Source organism: Epinephelus fuscoguttatus, linkage group LG12 (assembly GCF_011397635.1).
Source record: "Epinephelus fuscoguttatus linkage group LG12, E.fuscoguttatus.final_Chr_v1".
Taxonomy (NCBI): Eukaryota; Metazoa; Chordata; class Actinopteri; order Perciformes; family Serranidae; genus Epinephelus; species Epinephelus fuscoguttatus.
Genome location: NC_064763.1, coordinates 27,943,587 through 27,966,065, shown reverse-complemented (window position 1 = coordinate 27,966,065; position 22,479 = coordinate 27,943,587). Strand labels below are relative to the sequence as shown.

The 22,479-nt window shown below is 40.0% G+C and overlaps 1 protein-coding gene across 4 annotated transcripts; it reads right to left on the bottom strand.

Moving 5' to 3' along the window:
• Window positions 1-877: 877 nt before the first annotated feature.
• On the bottom strand, window positions 878-22,475 carry slc7a1a (solute carrier family 7 member 1a). Of its 4 annotated transcripts, none has more exons than XM_049591691.1 (13): window positions 22,295-22,475; window positions 14,989-15,266; window positions 13,939-14,121; window positions 13,633-13,791; window positions 12,492-12,669; window positions 12,199-12,332; window positions 9,906-10,128; window positions 9,189-9,328; window positions 7,774-7,876; window positions 7,163-7,368; window positions 6,850-7,001; window positions 6,618-6,726; window positions 878-5,699 (listed from the first exon to the last, which is right to left on the bottom strand). In XM_049591691.1, the coding sequence occupies exons 2-13, from the start codon at window positions 15,173-15,175 to the stop codon at window positions 5,515-5,517; spliced, it is 1,959 nt and encodes a 652-aa protein (XP_049447648.1). In that variant the 5' UTR covers window positions 15,176-15,266; window positions 22,295-22,475; the 3' UTR covers window positions 878-5,514. The 4 variants fall into 4 exon arrangements, with proteins under 4 accessions (XP_049447648.1, XP_049447652.1, XP_049447649.1 ...); XM_049591695.1 differs by lacking the exon at window positions 9,189-9,328 and adding an exon at window positions 8,335-8,471 and having other exon boundaries at window positions 22,295-22,474; XM_049591692.1 differs by lacking the exon at window positions 22,295-22,475 and adding an exon at window positions 18,502-18,658.
• Window positions 22,476-22,479: the final 4 nt, after the last annotated feature.

Sequence of the window (22,479 nt, the reverse complement as noted above, 5' to 3'; positions counted from 1 at the left end):
TCTCTCTCTCTCTCTCTGAATCGCAGTGCAAGGAGGGAGAGATGCTGCGGACAGGAGGAGGAGGAGGAGGTGGAGCGGTGCTGATGCTGCAGCCGACACCTGGCAGAGCATCCTCATGATCAGGCGCCCGGGCTTCTCCCTCTTTCAACACATTGGCGCCCTCTGCTGGATTATGTGGGAAGTGTAATGAAAAGTCCTGTCTATAAAATACATATATTTCATAGAACACTGGTTATCAGAGATATTGGGTGTAAAATTTAATTTTAATCCCTCAATATGTATATTACAGGACATGTTACATGACACTGTAAGGTATCCACAGAGTTGGTTTGCTCTTTTTTTTTTACTGTATTAAAGAAACTTATACTCTAAGATTGGGAACCCACTCACCCTCTTACACTGATTCACTGGAAAAATTAAATTTTTACTAAATATTATTTGAAAATGGGAAAGACAATAGCAATGGAAATGAACAAATTAATTTGAAACATATGGGGAAAAATATTACAAGCACTGAGTACATGAAAAAAAGGGGAAAAGTGGTCAGTGTACTCAAATCTGATTTGAGGTTTTGTATTGTTCTACTTTCTTTATTTATCTTTTTTTTTTTTTTAATTCTTTTTTTGGTGCAGTTGTTGCAGAGGGATAAGTGGACAACAATGCCACTTTAAATATAATTATTGGTTACAATATAAAAGATCATTTTGTTTTTACTTTTGAGTTTATAAAGTCTTGTTTTGTATTTTTTTTAAGATTGTGTGTCTTAATTTTGTGATGATAGAAAGTGTTTATTGTATATAATGAAAAATAAAAATAAAATCTTATTTTAAAAAAAAAAAGATCAGTGGATTTCAAAGCCAAAAGACACCCGAACATGTCTGGATGTTAAAAAGGTCATTTTATTTACAGGAACAAGTGAAACATACAAACACTTTAACAAAAAGACAAACAGACGACAAGGGGACAAGAAAATAGTGAGCGCCGACATGGTGACATTGATATTAAAGTTTTTATGTGTGGGATTTTTGTTTGATTGAGTTTATGTTTTTCTTCCTAGAAAAAAAATGATAATATAATAATAATCCATGATTTTCTCAGATCCTCTTTCTTAGTATCTCTGGGTCAGGTCGTTCCTAATAATACCAGCAGATGGCGCCAAACACAGTTAGTGTTTCTCAAAGTCAAGGATCCTTTCTTGGTAGGACGAGTCTTTCCAAGAAAGGATCCTACATGTTGGAACAGGTTAACGAGTGTCCTCACGTGTGCGTCATTAACCCTCAGCAGACTGAGGAGGTTTCAGGATACTATGATAATTTTGACGCTCTCTGATTTTGTTGTACAATTTGAGCAGATGTGAGCAGTATTTTCAGATTCATGTGAATTTTAGGAGGAACATATTTCAGGATGTCACTTAAAAAAAACACGTACACTAAGAATCGTGGGTACTTTTACCTGCCGAGGATACATACATGCATCCTTGACAATGGCACAGCCCTTAGGTGGGATTTGATGACACCCTTTGTCTTTAAATGTGAAATGTAGCAAAATAGCCTATAGAACGACTGTCTTTTTTTTTGTCTTGATAGAAACAGTCATGTCAAACAATTGTTAAACATTTTAAAATAGAGCTGGAACCCAGTTTATGCTGGCCTATTACATGTATAGGTTACAGGTGCCTGAAAATATACAAAACATCAGAAAAAAACATAACTCAAAGCCCATTTAATAGCTTTTTATGGAGCTTTCAGCAACATCTCTTGGTCTTCTTCAGCAGATGTAGTTGTTGGCAACTGAGCTGCCTCCATCTGATGAAGAAGGATGTGGGATTCGATTGAAAGCTCCATTAAAAAAAACCCCTAATGAGGCCAGTTATGAATAACAAAACAAGAACCCCTGATGTCACCCACATATACAGACTATTATTTGTGCTTTTTTTTTTCAACATTAACACACTATTGAACACACTGTAATCCAACAATGACCACAGAAAATGCAAGCAAAACAGGGGAGTAAAGTCTGAGAATGTGATGAAATCACAGCTGAATGACATAAACATGAAGCCATCATCAACATCACATCAAAAGCCTGATAATGTGACACATGTAATGTAATTGGAAAGATAAAGACCGTTGATTTTTAAAGCATCAAAGGGAAAAAGAAGAAGCTCCTTCTTTTATCTGTTTATAGGCCTGTATGTGTAGCATTTATTTCAAAGGTAAACACTAAGGTTTGTCATGACGTGAAGGATAAACAAGTACTGATTATGCCAGAAGATAGACTTTTTAAAATACACATGAATCCCTTTGTATGTTTTAAACTTAACAAGGAGACTTTAATTTAAAACATTAATCAGTTATATTGTTGTTATACTGTTATGGCATACTGTGCGTAGGCAGATTCCTATTAATCATATAAAGTTAATATGCTTTGACTTCCTGTGTATCTGCATTCTTGTAATCCTGGATTTCAGTGTAATTACTTTGTGTAACAACTCAGCAAGATATATTAATGTTTTGGGAACACAAACTACAGAAAGTTCTAGAAAAATCAGCCATGCATATTTGATCAAAGTGATACTTGTCACGGATTATTATTACACGTCTACTACAGCCCAGTATGACCCCCAAAATCTCGTTTCTGCCACAGTCACGCTGATATCCTATAGTTTAGTGTTTTATTACAGTGGTGGAAGAAGTATGTGTATATTTTACTCAAATTAAAGTGGGTAAGTGTTATCAACAAAATGTGAAAAGTAAAAGTAAAAAGTTTCCTGCCAGTGTTTCACCATTATATATGATGTTTTTTGATTAATATTACCACTGTATTAATGTGTATGTTTCATTTTACTTCTATAGATGTGCACGTGTGGTCATTTTAACTCCTTTATACACTGTTGGGTAGTCTACAGCAATGCATTGTTGTCTATAAGTTCATCATATATTTATGGTGTCGCTGTCTTGTGAGAAGAAGTAAAATGTATTTTAACCCCATAAGGAAAACTTTATTCTTTGCTTTATTTAAAAAAGATAAAATAAATCACCAAATATGGAGATACATGGTTTTCACTGGACAGGAAGGGTATGAAAAATTATCTGAAAAGAGCTCTGAGATGTACCGGAGTAGAATTATTCTGTGCTTAAGTACAGTACTTGAGTAAATGTACTTAGTTACTTTCCACCATTGGTGTTATTCTGACAATTGTTTTTATTAATGAGGCATCACTGGTTAAGAAATGACAAAAGAAGGTGAAGGCAGCGACTTTTCCAACCCTGAGGATGAAGTTTTAGTTGCACTGATCATGTAAACACAATATAAGGAGCACAATATCAGATACAAACAGGGCAACATAACATAAGCCTTTTCTCCAATTTACAAATAATTTACTACAAGAAATATAAACAATATCTTATATACACAATCTTGATTACATGTGTCTACTTATAGACAGGTACATTGTTGTAAAGGATTCCCAAAACCGCAGTTAATGCATTGAAAGGCTAAAACTAACAGACCTGCATTTAAACGACGAATTAAACTTTTGTCTCACGGTCTCTAGAGTCCGTTTACACATCTTGTGGATTACTACTGCATTAACGTTGGGTTTTGTTGTGGCTCAAGAGGAAGAGGCATAAAGTCTGATGTAACTTGAGTCAAAGTTGGTTAGGTCTGAAGACAAATCTGAAAATAAAGATAATTGAAATTGAATTCAAAAATGAATAGCTACATAAGCCACCACTACAAGCATAACACACCCCAATTTCCAACTGAAATTGAACATGAGAAAAAAAAAGATCGGCCTGACTTCTTCTTTTTTTTTTTTAAAGACAAGCTAAATGTTACAAGTTACAGTTGCAAAAAGACACAGCAGCCAGCACTGTGAAAATCCACTATCATCTAATGTTACATGGCGGTAACTGACATTCAGCAGCTGTCACTGTCTTCACCTGATACTCAACATTTGCCGGATATCAGACACAATTGCCAACTCGTTACACTCCGTGTCCATCTTCAGTCTGACCTTGCCTCCACTCCAAGTGTTTCCCGTGGGGGAGGGGGATTGGACTGTCTCCTAACCAATTACTAGAGACCAATGTATCCACCTGAATCTAAGGTCACCTTAAGTCCAAACTGATGCGTCGCCATGCCAGCATACCGGTTTGGTTGGGGTTTTAGGAGTGGGGCGGCAGTGAGGTATATCAAACCACGATTTCAGGCAGTATTGAGAGCAGCGTCTATCTTGTCTAAAGTAGTCGCCATTGTAATCACTCTACATTGGTTCTGCCGCACAGCTTGACGATGGTGCCAGCATTAGTCCCACCTGTGGTGCTGACTGGCTTATCATTAGTCCTCACTGGGTCCTTTTCAACGGAAAAACTGCTGTTTCATGAGGGCGGATTCAAAGCTCTGGAGTCAGGCCAGCTCAACTTATATCAGGATTCACAAACCAGATTCCACCTATTTACCATGGGCATTAAATATGCCAAATAAGAGAGCATATTTTCACTTTGAGAAATTTAAAATGTTCCTGTCAGGCTTTAGACACTTCCTCTGAATCGCTGTGTCTCAGAGTAATGAACTGTCCAACAGGATACGTCGTTAAGTGTCTTGTTACAGACATTTCAGCATCATCATTTGCAGCCAGATCCAAGGCTTGTGACTGACGGTATCAATGCAGTCCTTCAGATTTAAAATTAGACTCATGGAAACTGTAAACTACAGCTCCCTGCTGGCCAGCTTGTACTGTATGCACAGCCATTGGTCCGACCACCCTTTTCTGCTAGTGAACACAGGGAATTATGTCACAGACAAGCGTGTTGCATTGTATTGTGTAAGCTCTCACTTGTCTGGGGGACTGTTAGAGCAGCATTTCAACATCAGTTACATAAGAGTTGGCAGGTTTATGAGAATGTAGCTAATAGTACCAATCTGTATGAAATACATATTGTGTTATCTGATTTTCAGAATCATTTATATATATATATATATATATATATATATATATATATATATATATATATATACAGTAGATATGTTTTCATAAACAGAAAGACAAGAAAATGTATTACTATTGAACATTCTGGCATCCAGACGAAAGCTGTTACACATGTGCGCATAGTCCTACTGCCAGCAATGTACTCTTACCCAGACCTCAACTTAACTTCCCTGAAACACTGAGATGTTTTGTGTCTCCAGCATGAGCCCTCCCCCCTCAGACAGCAAAGCGATAACAAGCAGCTGAAGCTCAAGGCCAAACAGAAGGGGTAACAAGCTTATTACAAAATACTCGAATAACAGAACATGTCTATTATGGCTAAAGAAGTGCCAACTTTTCTGTTTTCTGCCTGGCAGTCAAGGGGAGAGTCACAGGTTTGGGGATTTTAGGTCAAAGTTATTTATCATTGCTTTGTCCAAACCAGAGTGCTGCCAGCAAGGGGAGTCATCCAGTCGAAAATAATACACACACAGACTGGTGTCAGGTGAGTTGGAAATGTACACAGCATGTTCTAATGCAGTCTACAAATCTCCATCGTCCTCGTCGATGGCATCGATGCCGTTGTGCAGGAAGGCCTCCTTCTCTGGTGACATGGCCTCTGAATTGTGGTCATGTTTGAAACTGTCCATCTCTGTTTCTGGAGACGAGCGGGCCAGAGCGGCCTCAGCGCTGTGGTGAATGCCATAGCAGAAGTAGATCACAAAACCTGGAGAGGCAGAGCAAGACATGCTTCAAAACAATTCCTGCTTGCAACTGTTTTACCACAAAATGATGACATAAGAATGCAGGATTTATACTTCTGCATCGCATTGACGCCAAGCCCCATGCTGTAGCCCGACGAGCACCTCCACAGACGCAGACCTCCTGTCTATTTTTGTAAGCTGAAACCATTTCCCTCAGTGGAAACAAAGCTTTTATTTGCTTTAATTTCACAGATAAGAAACAATAAATTGTGGAGACAATAAAGCCTTCACAAAAATAGCATTTTAAGTCTTAAGTGTGTGAGTTATCATTCTGGGATTTATACTTTGGGATTTGTCCTGGCTTCATATGAGCAGAGGAAATCTCCGCTCGTTGCTAGGCTAATTTATACCATGTAAAATGCCATAAGCTTGTGCCAAAATTTGTGGGGAAAATGTGTCCAGATGAAGACAAGTGCTTTGTCTGTGAATGCTGCGAGTTATAGTGAAGCCGATGTGTGTATTTGTGTTTGAAATTGTCTCTATTATGACATGTTTAAAGTGTGTTTTGGGTGTGTTTTGAATCAAATAATCTTCACAGTGCTTCACAGAAACCCTGCTGCCAACCATTGTTTTGGAGGTGTAACTACAGAGTGACACAGACACACCACCTCACAAGTATAAATGCTTAGGCTATGTGTGCAGGCTACTTAATGGTCACCATGTCGGACTGCTCATTTCAAGCCACTAAAGCAAGCAAAGTCTAGCTGTGTGAAATTGGTCTAAGAGCATCTGCAGTGAAGCACATGAGTAGGAAAACCACCTTTTATTTAGCCAGAGACATTCAAGTGAAAGGTGTCAAATCAAAAGACTTTTTTCTTTTAAGGGGTCAATACAATTTCTACATTTAATAAGTCAGTTTAAACGCTGGAAGGAGTACCTACCTAGAGCCATCCAAACAGAAAATCGTATCCAAGTGCCTCTGTCCAGCTGCATCATCAGGTACACATTTACAAACATACTGATCACTGGAATGAAGGGCAGCAGTGGAACCTAAAGAGTCAAATATAAAAAAGGAAACATGGCAACTTGTGTTAATGCAAACATGATGTGTTTTCAAAAATTTCAAAATCTAATCCAGACTATCCTACATAGATTTCGTTTCTGGAATCAAACCTTGAAGGAGAGTTTCGTCTTGCTTTCAGGCTGTCTCCAGATGATGAAGGTGAGGAGGAGACACACCATGAAGATGACACTGAGGGCTATGACGTTCCACACAGCAGTGCCCCCCTGCACTGCCAGTACACTGAATGCCAGGATTAATGCTCCTGCAGAAGTACATATGTTTTATATCACTGCATGTATTACTCTACAAGTGCCAATTCTAATTCAGCATTCAAGACTAAATGAATTATCTGGATTCAAAGCATATTAAGTCTTTTGTCAGCTTCTTCTAACACATTTAAGTAGCCTTGGTATGATCCCTTACCCAACACAGAGGCACAGATGTTGACAGAGAAGCCCGACAATGTGGATGGTTCAGAGTTGTCCGGGAACAGGAGGGTCTTGACGCTGAACTTCTCCTCCATGCCGGGCAGCATGCCCATACTAGGAACACTGATGCCATCGCTCAGCTCCCCCTCATCCTGGGTATTGGCCATCTGATACACAAGAGAGGGCTGCTCGGGCTGGTACCTGACACAATCAAAAAACACATGTAGTTGTGACTTTACTCTGTATTCACATTACCGAAAATAGCTAATGCAGTGATAAGATGCACCTCTTGCAACATTAATGCACAATGTTTATGAGTAATGTCAATCATACTGAAACATCAGCTGCAGCCACATTTTTAGCAAGGGCAATTAAAGTTGTAACGTGTGGCAGTGAATTTATGAAGTATGAAACAGCTTTGAGCAAGAATGCAGTGCTGAGTTTCATTGGTTGCTAAAAGGAGATAAAAACATATGTGGCAGCGGGAAGGTGGTGATGGAAGTGTTAAGTCTCTCAGCTTCAAGCTGGAACAACTCCAGCATTGAACTCTGCTGCTCTGAATCAGTGTCCCTGGTTAAACTCTATATACTTATGTCCCACACTGACCTCAGAACCAGAACACAGGCAGCCACTAATGTGTAGGCCAGCAGGGTCCCTATTGACATCAGGTCCACCAGGTCCTTCAGGTCGAACAGAAATGCCATGATAGCTTCAAGGAGCAAGAAAATGAAAAGAGAGTTGGAGAGATTAGACGTGTTTGATTGTAAGACCCTTTGTTACTGTAAAATAATTTGAGAGGACTGTAATGTGTTTTTAAGATGGTCATCTAGCTCCCATAAACATGTTTAGGGTTTCAAGTCTTATGTTTTCTTTTCCTATTTTTTTTATTTTAGCTACGCTACAAAGCTAACACACTGAACTAAGTAATGGATAAGCAGCTGTTTCACTGTTGCTATTTGTACTCTTTATTAGCATTCAACACTGACTGCTGGCAGAGAGCTCAAAGGTGATCATGCACATTGTACTTTCACATTATCTCATACAGTCCTGTCCTTCACGTTATGCCCCACCCCGCCCCTCTTAGTCCCCCACTCTCCCTCCCTCTCCTCAAATACAGGCCTCTGTTTTCCTTAACCGTCCCTGTTGTGGATTTCCTATTCATCTTACCAGACATAACCCCGGCGGTCACAGTGGATGTTATGGGGGATTTCCTCTCGCTGACGTGGGCCAGACAGGAGAAGAGCAGGCCATCCCGAGCCATGGCAAAAATGATACGGGGTAGGGGGAACATGGAACCCAACAGACTGGGGAGTCGGGTGGGGGAGGAAAACATCAGAGTGGGATGACAGTTGTAGGTGAAGTGAAGAGGAACAAATGAAAAGGAAGAAGTAAAGGAGGTCAGTAGGGGAGAAAGCAGGAGCATTAGTAAAAGGAGACAGATACGGCTGGCAAGATAGGGGTCGCGGGTTAGGGTGCGGAAACCGGACACCAGGCTAGCCACACTGTAGAGCAGTGTGGGCATGATGCTGGACCAAGTATATTTGAATGTCAGCATGCAAAATGTTTCCTATTTAAATAGCAAATAGGGTGCTCCTCATGCTGTTACACTCTGTTCCCATTTAAAAATCGTTGGTTACTTCAGCGAGCAGTTTAGTTTGCTATTTATATCCCTGCTTACACCACCAAGATGCAGGTAGAGAAATTAAGTCTCCTTGAGTTCACCAAATAAAACAAGTCTAGCCACTGACCCATGTTAGAAGAAGGACAAAGTATAACCTGGACTGCCTCAACCAATTACAAAGAGACCTGGCCACGTGACACAGAGGATAAGAGACAGTTAGTGATGCTCTTTTCCTGCTGGAGTGCTGGCTTCTGTCAGGTTTCTTTAAAACAAAATTAAAATAGAATTTGCAATTGGCAGGTCAGAGAGTTTGCAACCTGGTGCAGCTCAGCCCAGCAGCAGGAAAAGAGGCTTCGTTGAAATTGGATGCTCTTTAAAAACATGCGTGTTAGTGTCTCACCTGCCCCTATGCCAGAGGTGAGGGTTGCAGTTAGCGGGGTTTTGGTGCGGGGGCTGATCTCGGCCATGAACTTGAAAAGCAGCCCATCGTCGGCCATAGCCCAGATCACACGAGGCATAGGGAACATAGCACCCAGCAGGCTACCGGGGGGGAGACCAGGATATATAGTATCCACACTTACACCCACGAGAATGCCGTGAAACATACATGAACAGAGACACCAGCTCACAGATACAAGGAACATCATACAGTACATTTACATGACATAATATACAGCAAGAATAGTGGCATGCAGGAACATGTTTAATATCAAAACAAACCTTAAATATACTCCATAATTATATTATAATTTTTGATCAAAGCAACTGCCATTAAAAACAAAAGTATGTACCATCATTATAAAACCATTAAAAACTGCTTAGTAATAAAAATGCAGTTTGCAGTGGCCTTTGGTGACACAAGTTACATAAGTGCATGCACTGATGGTACAATATATTCTTAGCAGTGCTCTTATTTTTAGTCAAGGGATCAAATGCCTGCTGAAGTTAAATATACAGTCACATAGTGCCACACGCACGCGCACACACACAGGAATGGTTATGTGTGTGCGTGTCTGCATGCTTATCTGACAGAACTCGAGTACATGAGCATGCATTTAAAGCTGATGGCAGACGAATGCAGGTGTGTGTGTGTGTGTGTGTGTGTGTAACTGCTTACCTCGTAGACAGAGCACAAAGAGAGCCTACAGCTACGGCATATTTGGCTCCTCCCCAGCCCACATAGTTAAAGGCTACAGGCAGGGGGCTTTTGCTGTCCAGCAGGTAGTAGGGCATCATGAGGGTGAGGGCTGCAGAAACACCAAAGTATGCTACAAAGCAGATGAGCAGCGAGGATACGATGCCGATGGGGATGGCTCTCTGGGGGTTCTTCACCTCTTCACCTGGGGCGTAGTTGAGGAACAGACATGGTTATATGGAGGAAAACGCTTTACTTGTGTTTTACTCCACCAGATGCTGAGGTTTTGGTCACTAAAAGCACTTTCTGCCTTGCATGGGGTGCTAAAAATATATGCTTTCAAACAATAGACAACAAGACAAAAGTGTAATACATTAATTTGAGAAGAAAAAATGGCTCTGTTTTTCTAAATTAACGAGATTATTTCAGAACTCTCCAAAAAGTTTTTATGAAAAAATCCTGCTCTTGTTTCTCTGATTGATTTGTGATCAATTTCTTGTCAATTAAAAAAAAAACATGATAATTATCCTGTTTATTTAGAAAACAAGAATTAACAAGATTATTACCTCTTTAATTGAGAAAACCAAGAACTGACAACATTTTCCCTTTTACTCATAAAAATGAGAATTAGCAAATTTACAATCTAGTAAATAAAAAACATTAATTAACAAGAAAGATATTATCTTATTAACTTAGAAAAACAAGAATTAACAAGAGTATTTTGTATATTCAGATAAACAAAGGCAGATTTTATTTCCATTAAAGCTTTTCTTAGTATTCTCAGATTATAATCTTGTTATTTTAAAAAACTGATGAAAAATGAGAATAGACGTCTTCTAGTAAATATAAAAAATTAACAAGAGCAATATTATTACCTCATTAACTTATAAAAACAAGACTTAATGAGATAATTATATTGTAATTTAGAAAATCGAGAATTAATGAGAAAATCTAATTAATACTAAAAAACATGAGTAGAATTTTTTTCCATGAAAAGTTATAAGTTTTCTCACAATTCTGAGGTAATAATCTTGTTAATTCAGTAAAGCAGGACAAATATTTTTTTCATAAGTGAATGTACAATACAGAAAATGACAAAGCACATTTTATTTCTGTCAGACACACTGATGCAGAACTATTTACTGCCTCTAATTTTGGAGACTATCACTGTGCAACAACATCCCCCCGCAACCCCATTTACCACTGTTTGTTGGTAAAACTAACTATTCACACTTGAACGCACGGTTTAAGCAGACTATACACACCATTCACTCTGCGATGGTTGTTTTGGCAGAATCCCAGTAAATGTGGAAAATTGAGAAAACAGCTGTATTAAAGAAGCATTTTTCCGTATTTTGCAACAAACTGAACAAGGAGCTTATTTTTCCTGTGAAAGACTCAAACACACAACTATTCAGCTGCAGGTGATTATGCAACAGAGCTTCTCAGGCGAACACTCACATCCTGTTCGGCAGTGAAATCACATTGCGATGATTGATCCTGAATCCTCTCTCCACCACTGTTCATGACAAGTGACAGCTACTGATCAGCTCAGAAACAGTGGTAACAGCTGTGTGGATGTATGTACGCCTGTGTTTGCATATGTGCTTGTGGACGGGGGAAGTAATGATACCGTCATTTCAACTTAACTCTAGGTAGCCAGAATACACACACACATACCCACTGAGGGTATAATGGCCTAGGGCTGGCTGACTTTGTGTGTGACCAACATGTCCCCACAAGCCAAACTCAAGCAATCATTCAGGATCAGCCTCCCGCTAGCCAATTAGAATTCAGGAAAGAAAGGGGTGGGAAAAGCTGGGGGGCAAGAGAGCAGGCGAACTAGAAAAAAACTCCCCTTTTTTCACAATCCAGAGGCCTTGAACTGATTAAAAAGAACGACGTGTATCAAGAAACAGGTGTAGATCTGCACAGTGTAGAAAAAACAAGGGGAACGTGTTCTCCACAAACCTTAAAGCATGATTACGCCCCTAACCTGGGTCACAGTGCTTTACATTCCACACAGAGCAAAACTGGGCCAAATGCACAAAACTGCATCTTTTCTCTCTGCCTTGCCCCTCTTATGTAACACTCCTGGATGTTTGGACAAGCTTGGGATTGAAATGGCCCCGACTCCAGATTCAGTTACAACAACCCCCCACCCCCACAAAAAACTGAAACATGCCCATGAGGCCGCAGAAGGGATATGAGAGGTGGAACAAGAGGAAAGCCTGGCTAGCAGAGTGAGTGTTTTCTGATTCCTTCCAGCACTTACCTGTGGTGGCGATGCAGTCAAATCCAACAAAGGCATAGAAGCAGGTAGCAGCTCCTGAAAGGACACCTGTGAAACCAAACGGCATGAAGCCGCCCACTCCTAATATCTCTTTGCTTGGCAGGGTTTCTGTCAGACTGAACAGGGAAAAATAAAATGCAAAAAAATTTAACTCTATTTAATGACTTGTTTAAGCCATGTGGATTATCCAGAGAAACTGAGACCAATTAAGTTATAAAATGCAATATCAAATATAACACAACACACAATGAGTGCGTTTATGTCCATGTTCTTACTTGAGGCTGGAGTTACTGGTATAATTGGCATGAAGGATCTCTTCAGGGTCAAGCTGCCAGTTCTTTAAAGTGCCTTTGACCAGGCCAGAGACGACCATGAACAACAAGACTAGGATGTTGATACACGTAAACACCTTGTTTACCATCGCTGACTCTTTGACCCCAAATGCCAGCAGACCTTAGAAATGGAAAGGAAAATTAAATTTCTTTTGGACTGGACTGGAAAGGCAATAAATTCAACCTATAACACAAATTTTGTAATTAGATTTGTAAAGTAAGTATATTTAGTAAATATCTGCCACTGCAGTCATAGGTGCCATGGGTGCTAGAGGCCTGAGACTCTGCGGAGAAGTCTGTGCACCCACATGCACCAGTGTACAATTGGGGCAAAATATAAATCAATTTGATCAGCTACAAGGAGCAACACTTTCATTGTAAGAGAGTGAAAACATCTATTTAGTAGCTGCCTGGGCCAATGTGTTAATGAGTAATTCAATTTTAATGCATGGGCTTGTATGCTTTCTTTGCATGTCTAACAACATTAGATAGCCTATTATAGCTTGTCTGGCACAATTAATAGGTGGGTGCCTAGTAGCGTGTATTGTTACATTGCATTCTTAATGGGTGTATTACAGCAGCGGTGGTGTCAGACTGTTGGAATGTGCACTTGGCCTATAATTTGTGTTCATGTCAGCCATTTTACTAAATATTTCGGTGGCACTGATTACTACTTTGCTTGTATTTCATGGCGTGTATTGTAAGTTAAACTTCTGGTCTCCTGTGTGTGTGTGTGTGTGTGTGTGTGTGTGTGTGTGTGTGTGTGTGTGTGTGTCGCTCGTTGCTGTTCATTTTCTAAGGTGCTTAAATGTATGTATTTGACTACTATATCCAAATCTGAATAGACAAGTCATGTAGGCTGTGGTTATTGCAGAAGGTTTATCTTAGACGTGGGGATGGGGCATTCAAGTGTTTCGAACACCCACTGGCAGAAACATAAATCAGCACCCATGACTGCAGCAATGTCAACTGTCACAAGTCTTAAAAGTTCAAGGTTGAGACACTGCATGCTGCCAAAGATAAAGCATGCTCTAACAAAGTGATAACACAAGAGAGGGGGGCAGAAAGAAACACGTTTTCCTACCTGTTAAGGTGATTATGATGACAACAGCAAACATGTCAGGGTACTGTGCTAATACACCCGGTGCATTCATGGACATGTACTCTCTGCAGAACTGCTCAATGCGCTTCCCTACTAACTCGTCGAAGGTAGCGCTCCATGCTCGGGCCACACTGGAGGTACCTGAGGTGGAGAAAGAACAGCTGAGGTAGATTATGTGGTGCGTGTGCTTTTGGTTGTCTTGTTGCACCCTCTCATTCTGTTTCTCTATGTGCATTTGGACACAAACATCTAGAAGGAAACAACATAGTAGTAAATGCGTCATTTTACCAATGATATAGGAGAGGATGAGGTTCCATCCAGTGATGAAGGCCCAGAGTTCCCCAACAGTCACATAGGAGTAAAGATAAGCTGAGCCTGTCTTTGGGACACGGGCTCCAAACTCAGCATAGCACAGGCCGGCTAATACTGAGGCTAGGGCTGCTATCAGGAAAGACAACACAATCGCAGGACCTACAGGGGAAATAATATATCACATGATTAGACGCTTTAAGATTTGGCTGGCATGACATCTTTTAATTGTTTGCAGTAATGTTAAAGGGATAAATCAGAAATACATATTTTTCCTCATACCTGTAGTGCTGTTTAGAAGTATTTTGGTGTGAGTTGCTGAGTGTTGGAGATATCGGCCATAGAGATGTCTGCTTTCTCACCAATATAATGGAACTAGATGGCACTCAGCTTGTGGCGCTCAAAGCACCAAAAAATACATTTGAAAAACTCAACAGCGATGTCTCTTTCCAGAAATCATGACCTAGTTAAGCTCAATAATCCACAGACCTTTTTATGAACAGTTTCATGTAGGAACTATTTTCTTTCCACCAAGCAACAGTCATCAATGCATCACCGTGCAGAGGAAAGCGTGCATCTACTGCTAACCCAATTAGCACTACTGACGAGGAGGCCATTAATGATTATGTCTTGCATTGTTGCAAGCACAAACCTTTCCTTCATGAGAAGATGCCCACTGCCTTTTATGTGGTGACGGGGTTGGCAGGTGTAGTTCAGTAGAAAGAAAATAGTTCCCACATGGAACTGCTCACAACAAGGTCTGTGGATTATCTTGAGTAACTGGGTCATGATGTCTGGAAAGAGACATTACTGTTTATTTTTTTTAAATGCATTTTTTTGTTGCTCTGAGCACCAAAAGCCGAGTGCCATCTAGTTCTATTATATTCAAGGGTAGGCAGACATCTCTACGGCCGATATCTCCACCGCATGCCAACTCAGACCAAAACAGCCTAGACTGTCAATTAGCACTTCAGGTTTGAGCAAAAATTTGTTTTTTTGATTTTGGGACAAAGTGTCCCTTTAACTTACCTGAATTCTCTCGTGCAACGGCGCCAGCCAGCACATAGACACCAGCACCCAGCGTGCTGCCCACGCCCAGGGCCACCAGGTCGAAAGTGTTGAGGCATCGGGACAGACGGGAGTCCTCTGTGTTACAGTCCACCACCTTCACCCTCAGCAACTGCTTCCCGAAACGCAGAAGCTTCTCCAGCGCCATGGATCACAGTCTGGCCTCAGGGAGGGGAGGGGGTGAAGGTTGACTGGGGTTCAGAGGTCGCGGGAGGGGAGGGGGAGAGGTCACACACAGCCTAATAGGAGAGAAAAGATAATGGACAGTTATTTAAGTGTCTAACACTTATAGTTGACTGGGGTGTTTTAAAAATAACACATAACTTTTTATTTTGAGTCTTTCAGTAAACACTGGTCACACTGTGGTCAAGTGTTGCACATCAGGGTTAAGAAGGCCAGCAAACTTGCTGTAAGTAGAACACTGTTTCCTGGGGTGTTACATAATGCACCCCAAATCCACAATGTGTGACGGCTAGCCAAAAAAAACAGAGGCCTATAGGGATAATCCATCTTATTGCTGGATACGTCGCTGACATGTGTTACATAACACAACTCACAGGAGAGGAGGAGAAACCCTCGAACAAACTGTTCAACACAAAGAGAATGATAACTCACGATACAGAAAACACTTTCTTGAAACATGCTGTGGAGGCTCATCACATCGCGTCACTCCTACACACAGCAGAGGGAACTAAACGTACCAAGACTGTTATTTACCTCTGCTTTGGGTCAGACAGTGCAAACAAGGACAATCCATTACTGAGCAGCCAACGCAGTTTGAAACCTGCTACCCTCTCGAGGCAAAATGCAGCTGTAACACTTCTTTACCGAGTTGTTGCTGAGAAGATACTCTGGGTCAGAAGTCTGTCCAACATGTCATGCACATTCCCCGGTGCTGAGCTCACAAACTGAGAGGCAATGCTGGATATTTGGAATGTGAAAAAAATATAGAGGCCAGACGGAGGGGAAAGAAAGAGGGGAGGGGGTATAAACAATGTCCTGCTGCTATGTCAGTGAGGTTGTGGTGGTCTGGCAGAAGTCCAGAGGTATGTCCGACAGACCGGTGAATTAGGTCAGTGACATGCAGTAGCTTAACACCGTGACCCATTCTAAGATAATGGCGTCCCTCCACATGAGGGCATAAACCCAAAAAAGTCATGAGGACATTACAACACTCATGTCACACCTCATGGAAACTTCCACATGAGGGTAAGCTAAGGTGAAGACCTTGTGGCCTTTTTTTTCTTTCCAGAAAGCATTCAGGCTCAGATACAACTTTCCAACCTGGCCTATTCAACATCATATAACAAAAATATATATTGCAGCGTTATAACATGCCCAGTGAATGTACTCATATACAGACTAAGCTTAAATTTGCAGTGGGAGAAGAACACTATATTCGTTTTCCCACAAAATCATCAAACACGGCTAAAAACACTACCCATGCAGTCTAGTCTAGTCTCTATAGATCAAAAATACAAGCTTGTACATTAAGAGAAACTCTCCTATATTAAAAAGCGGTCTCAATACTCAAACCAATGCACTGCCACTGCTACTGAAACAATTTGCTTGTTGCAACGTAATCAAGCTGATATCATTACACAAGTCAGAGGACATTAAATTCAGCCTCTCCCACTTACAGCTGCTATTTGGTGTTGCAGAGGTCACTTTTGTCTGCACTGTGTCATTGATAACAAATGATGTTGCACAACAGCAGTAAGACTCTCTGGATGTTTGTGAAAGAATTACACAGGTGCAGGCTTTCTTACTGTGTACCATTGTGATACTGCCCACTATTAGGAGCCTACAACTTGATGATGTGCCTTTTTACTAGAGGTAATTGATTGATCAATCAGCAATCTCATAACCCATTGGCTACGAGATTGCTAATGGGTTACAAGATAATCTCGTAACCCATTGGCTTTCAGTCTGACAACAATAAGCCTCTGGAGGTGACAGTATTTTGGAAGATCTGTTGTAGCCAGGCCCACAAGACGCACACCAGGCTTTGAAGCCAATTTTCCAGTGGCCAAACAGTGTAACTGCACCATCATGTGACGCCCTGTGGCCAAAAAAACAAGACATACATGGCGAAAGAGACATCTGTGAATCAGTGGATACATTTTTTGGAGCACCACAACCCCCACGGAACAATTTGTCTCACTATCACAATTTGATCCATTCAGTCCGAAAACATTTGGAAAGTCTACGGGCCACAGCAGACGCAGTTACACACACAAATGAACAGGGCTCTGCTTTCAATGCTGTATCCAATTCTCTTTATACATCCATATCCGGGCCAAGACTCCCTCTACCATGCACTGGTATATGAATGCAGACTTAAAAAAAAGCTAATCTAAAGCTGAATCGCTGTCAGACATCGAGGGGGATAATAGGATTGACAATGACAATGTTATACATTTGCTTTGTTTGGAAGGCAAAATTACTGCTACCAGCTTCTCAAGCATGGATATTTTATCATTTTCTCTGTCTTATGATAGTAAACTGAATATTTTAGGGTTTTGAATTGTTGGTGGACAAAACAGAACATTTGAAGATGTCACATTGAGCTTCAGGAAACTGTGACGGGCACATTGAATTAAATCTATACATTTTATAGGCCAAGAAACACTAAAATAATTGACATATTCATATTTGTCAGTGGTTGCATTACTATTTTAAGACACATCTTATACAAGATAAGCATATATATTAGATTTGCTAGTGCAGTGTGGTGTGTTTTGTTACATATGGTATAGAGGTTATTGTAATGACATGCATCTGCAAGTAACTGGATGTATGGGTACTTCTTAGAAATAATGTCACCCAAGTTCCTCCTAAATACTATACAATGGCACTTTTCACATTATTCAAGCATGCAATCACATTATGAATGTAACTGCATGCTTAACAAGTGTAAACATTAAGAAATATCTGTATTTCATTCATCTGTTAACAAAAAAACAGTAATGAAAACAGCTATTGCTCAAATAATTCATGAAATTACTGGACCAAACCAGCAGCAGTAAGACCGCTGAGCTCCTGCTTGCTGTATATTATTATTCCACCCAGATAAATAAGTAGCTGATTACTGCAATAGCTCGTGTGCCACATTATTGTAAAACCCGGGAAGGTCATTAAAAAAAGCTTAGAATGAAAATGCCATTCAAATATATCCAGGGGTAATCATGAAGCGCTTACAGGAATGGACACACACGTGCATGCACATAAACGCAGGAGAATGTAGCCTATATGAACCACACAACCCCTCACTGACCTGGGTACACAGTTCAGCACACTTCAAATAATCCAAATAATGACACCTCAGACAGAAGGATATGTGACTGGTCCAAACATATGTTAGAAACAGGAGGAACAATGAAATACACACACCGTCTATGCTGCAGATCAACGTCTAAATGGCAATAAAGCTATTCCCACATGGCAGAATGAGAAAACACATGGAATACTTACTTGAAACCACCTACAGATACGCTTCAGCTGTTGATCTGAGCGGAAAGTTATAAGAACGGTGACAGATTGAGGGATTAAACCACGTATTTGTTAGCTATTCTTCAAGCTGCGGTGAAGACTGCAGAGCGTTTGACGGCAGCCGTTCTGAAATAGAATCTGAAGGAATCACATGGCTTGGCTATTCCAAGCGGCACACACACACACACACACACACGCATGCATGTACACGCAAGCACGGTCAAAATGCAGCAGTAGTTGGCTGACTGAGAAAACCTTAGCAAATGTATTTTTACAGTAATAACCCTGGATGCCTGTAGACTCTTATATAATCACAGTTCAGCTGCATGAATGTAAACAGTCACAGTAACACAGTTTATCTACACAAGCAGCAGCTTTTTTTGCAACAGAAATGTAACTCAGAAAGCTGTAGACAAGCCTGCATGCTTGCACTTAAATCACTCATGCATCTAAGTCCATAAACTCATACGTGCGTGCTTTGAATTTACTGTATTTGCACTGTATCTACAGAGCAAATAAGTACAATAACCTTGCAAAATTCAGGCTTTAGAAAGCATGGCCCCAGCGAGTGCACAGCAGATGAGGTGTGCAGAAAGTAGAGGCAGTGCCCGTTTGTGGGAGGGAGTGGATGAGGAGGAAAGGGGGGTGTGAGCCTGTAGAACCAATGACCGTAGACCATAAATATGAAACTGCTTGACATTTAGAAGAGCTAAGAGTCCTTTTCAAAACCTGCAAAATAACTGGATTTATATGAAATAATTTGATAAAGTGCATCTCTTAAAAACAGCAGTAATATAGTCTTTTTGTAAGTCGCTCTGCCACTTCTGAAGTGAAAATGTATAATCTATGTTCTTTAAGATTTTGTTCACTGTGCTTGTGGACTGTTTTCCTGTTTCTGTGTCATTCAGTTCAGCTATAAGCAACTGCTCACATGCTTGCACTCACTATAGGCATCCAGCTAACTGAATGGAATTGCTTTTCTGGCGGTGGGTTCACTGAGGAGAAAGAACAGCATGCAACAGCAGAGCCTTGACTGCTACTTGTTGACATTTCCCATATGTTCCTGTCCAAGAGCATCATGATGCAACACTGCTCTGCTGTTACTGGTAGACATCACTGTATTAAACGCATAACTCCTCAAAGAAAAGTCTATCAACATTACCAATATGTGAATCCTTGCTGTGTTTGTCCTGGTGTGGTCAGCTAACATACACAGATTTGATCTTTTGGTCTGGTGCATGCAAACGAAGTGATGTGTTGCTGTTTTACTGACCGCGTAATCACCTTCTGTCAGGAACAGGCAAAGTCATGGGCAGCCAAGATTTGACCATACAAAACAAGAAAAGGATTCATAGTCACGCTTAAAGCAAAACTAAGAACTTACTAAGAGGCACAAATAGCAATGTGCCCTTCATGTACCTAAACACACAACAATCCCACTCATCCTCTTCCCTGACGCAGACCAGAGAAATAATCACATATTTTAGGAAACAAAAGATTGACCCTTTACCTACATTATGTTCCACTACATAAATAGTAGAGCAACGGAAGGCTCTTTACTCTTTGAACAAACAACATGGGGACTTACAAATGTATGAAAGAAAGAAAAATGTACTTATATCTCTGTTTAACACTGGAGTCTCTTTATTTACTGTTTGCTGAGAATTTGAGCAGAATAATCATCAGCAACAACTGAAGGTCTGACACATCTGGGATATATATATATATATATACTAGAATATTTTAGTTCCCCAGTTTTTAAAATTGAAAGCCTATAATATATTAATTTGAACTTGAAAAAATACTTATTTCATAACTGATTCCCCTGAGAGAATATTTACATATTTGGTACAGTAAAATAGGAATAATAATTAAATGAATAAATACAAACATAAATAAATATCCAAATAAATACATATGAAAATAAATAAATAAATAAATAAATAAATAAAAGGGAATATTAAATAGGAAAGTAAATAAATAGGGTAATTAATATTATGGTAAAGAAATTGTAGCAAATTAAGACAGAAATATCAATACATGTCAAATTTGATCAATTAATTAATGCCTACATTTATTTATAATAAATAAATAAATAGATGACAATAATAATAATAATAATGATAATAATAATATTTTTTCTATATATTATTTTGGGCCATAAAATGGCATGTTAATTTATTTATTAAGTCACTGATTTATTTATTTATTTTGGCAGCGTGTGTCCTCCTTAGTGTACATTTGTATTCAGATATTGTGTATATTCTATTGTGACAGTTCATTAGAACACAGTGCAAGTCAGTTGAATGTTTGACAATAAAAAAGCTGGTACAGGGCATCACTGCTCATTGAATACAAAGTTCATTTTCAGAATCTCAATCTGTTTCTATTCCTGTAGCTGAATACCTTCCTAAGCATAAAAAACACGGTGGTTATTGCTATTACCTAACATCACAATAAGCCCCTGATCCATGTTTTGTACACACTGCAATCTATTTACTGCAGCTACAACTGCTTACATTTCAACGTCAACGCCACAATCCATCATATGCAACTTGTTTCATCGTGACTCTGAGTGTAAACAAAAGTCTACACACTGTTCAGAGGATATGTAAGTTATGCTTGTTATATAGGCAGGTGAACATGTAGACTGGAAAAAAAGCAAGAGGAAATATGAAGCCCTTGCACCTCTAGAATCTCAGTGTACCTAAAAAGCTTCCACACACACCCTTCCATGCATTTGTATAGGCTACATACAGCCCTGCTGTCAGCAACTTACACACTAGTGACCCACTTTCACACCGGCTAAAGTTAGACCGACAGGAACTGGTCTTGCCATTCATTCATTCATCTAAAAGGTCAAGTCTTGAGTCATGCTTAAAATAAAGTTAAATTTAGAATATAGAAATAAAGCAAGTTTTTATTTCAGCAATGATGATTATGTCTTTCTTTGTATATATGTTTTACTCTGCTGCAGTAGACTTGAACTTTCCACTTTTATTTTTCCAGAGGAGGAAAGTACCAAAGTGGAGCGACTCAGGTTACAGGCAGGTTATAACAGTGCATCAATAATTAAACCTTAAAGGTAAGTTTCCACATTTCAACTTAAATGATTTACTTTACTTTATTGTGAGTGAATTTATTTTCCACTAATTCTGATTTGGGTTTGCTGTGTCTGTGTGTGTCTGTGCTGTGTCAGTGTCTACATCCCTACCCCCAAATCTCACAGCCACCACCACCTTCCTCATATCATGCATCACCAGACCTCTTTGTACTGGCTCCACTTCAGCTCCTGAGAGTCAAAGCCAGTCTTAACACACCCCAGGGAACTCCTCTCTCATATTACATGGCCATTAAAGACAATGCATTTTTAGAACCCCCTAAATGTCGAATCGCCAACCTTCAAAGTTAACTTTGGACGACTATACATTAGTTATCACTGAGGTGCAACTTGCAAAACACTCAACTGAGTAGTTGTATTTTTTCGGCGTGTGAAGCCCCATTCACAGTCAGGCTGCAGGAAACAGTAGCACTTACTATGAAGGAGTTAAAATGGGGTCTACGCGACACGAGCATGCGGTTTAAAGCATGGGCGCTTCACTCAGCCGCTCAACTTTACGCACGGAAATGCGTCTCCCCTGTGCTTCTTAGCTCGTGCGCATCACCTTAAAACGTATCTAGCATGTGACACAGATTACTAGAAAGCTGGTAATTACTTAATACCGAATCATTTGCGTGTGGCTACGTAGTGTAACGTAACGTTGTACTTCTTTACCTTGTAGACTCTACGGGAGCGCATGAAGCAGTGATCCAAGATAGGGATTTCCTTGAAGTCTAAAAAGCTGGAAATTGTAGGAAGCAAAAGTGCGTCGAAACAAGGCAGCCGGCAAAGTTTTAGATCTCCCTTAAAAGATGGTAAAGGCGCATTTGAGATTTTGGGTTGCTCTGTTTAGCGCGTCC

What these genes read in the sequence shown, in the direction of transcription:
- slc7a1a (XM_049591691.1), bottom strand. Translation starts at nt 15,175, where the DNA reads ATGGCGCTGGAGAAGCTTCTGCGTTTCGGGAAGCAGTTGCTGAGGGTG. An exon ending in GCCTGTGTTCTGGTTCTGAG is followed by an intron (nt 7,369 to 7,773) that starts GTCAGTGTGGGA and finishes TGATTGTGTCAG; the next exon opens with GTACCAGCCCGAGCAGCCCT. An exon ending in CATCTGTGCCTCTGTGTTGG is followed by an intron (nt 7,002 to 7,162) that starts GTAAGGGATCAT and finishes GTACTTCTGCAG; the next exon opens with GAGCATTAATCCTGGCATTC.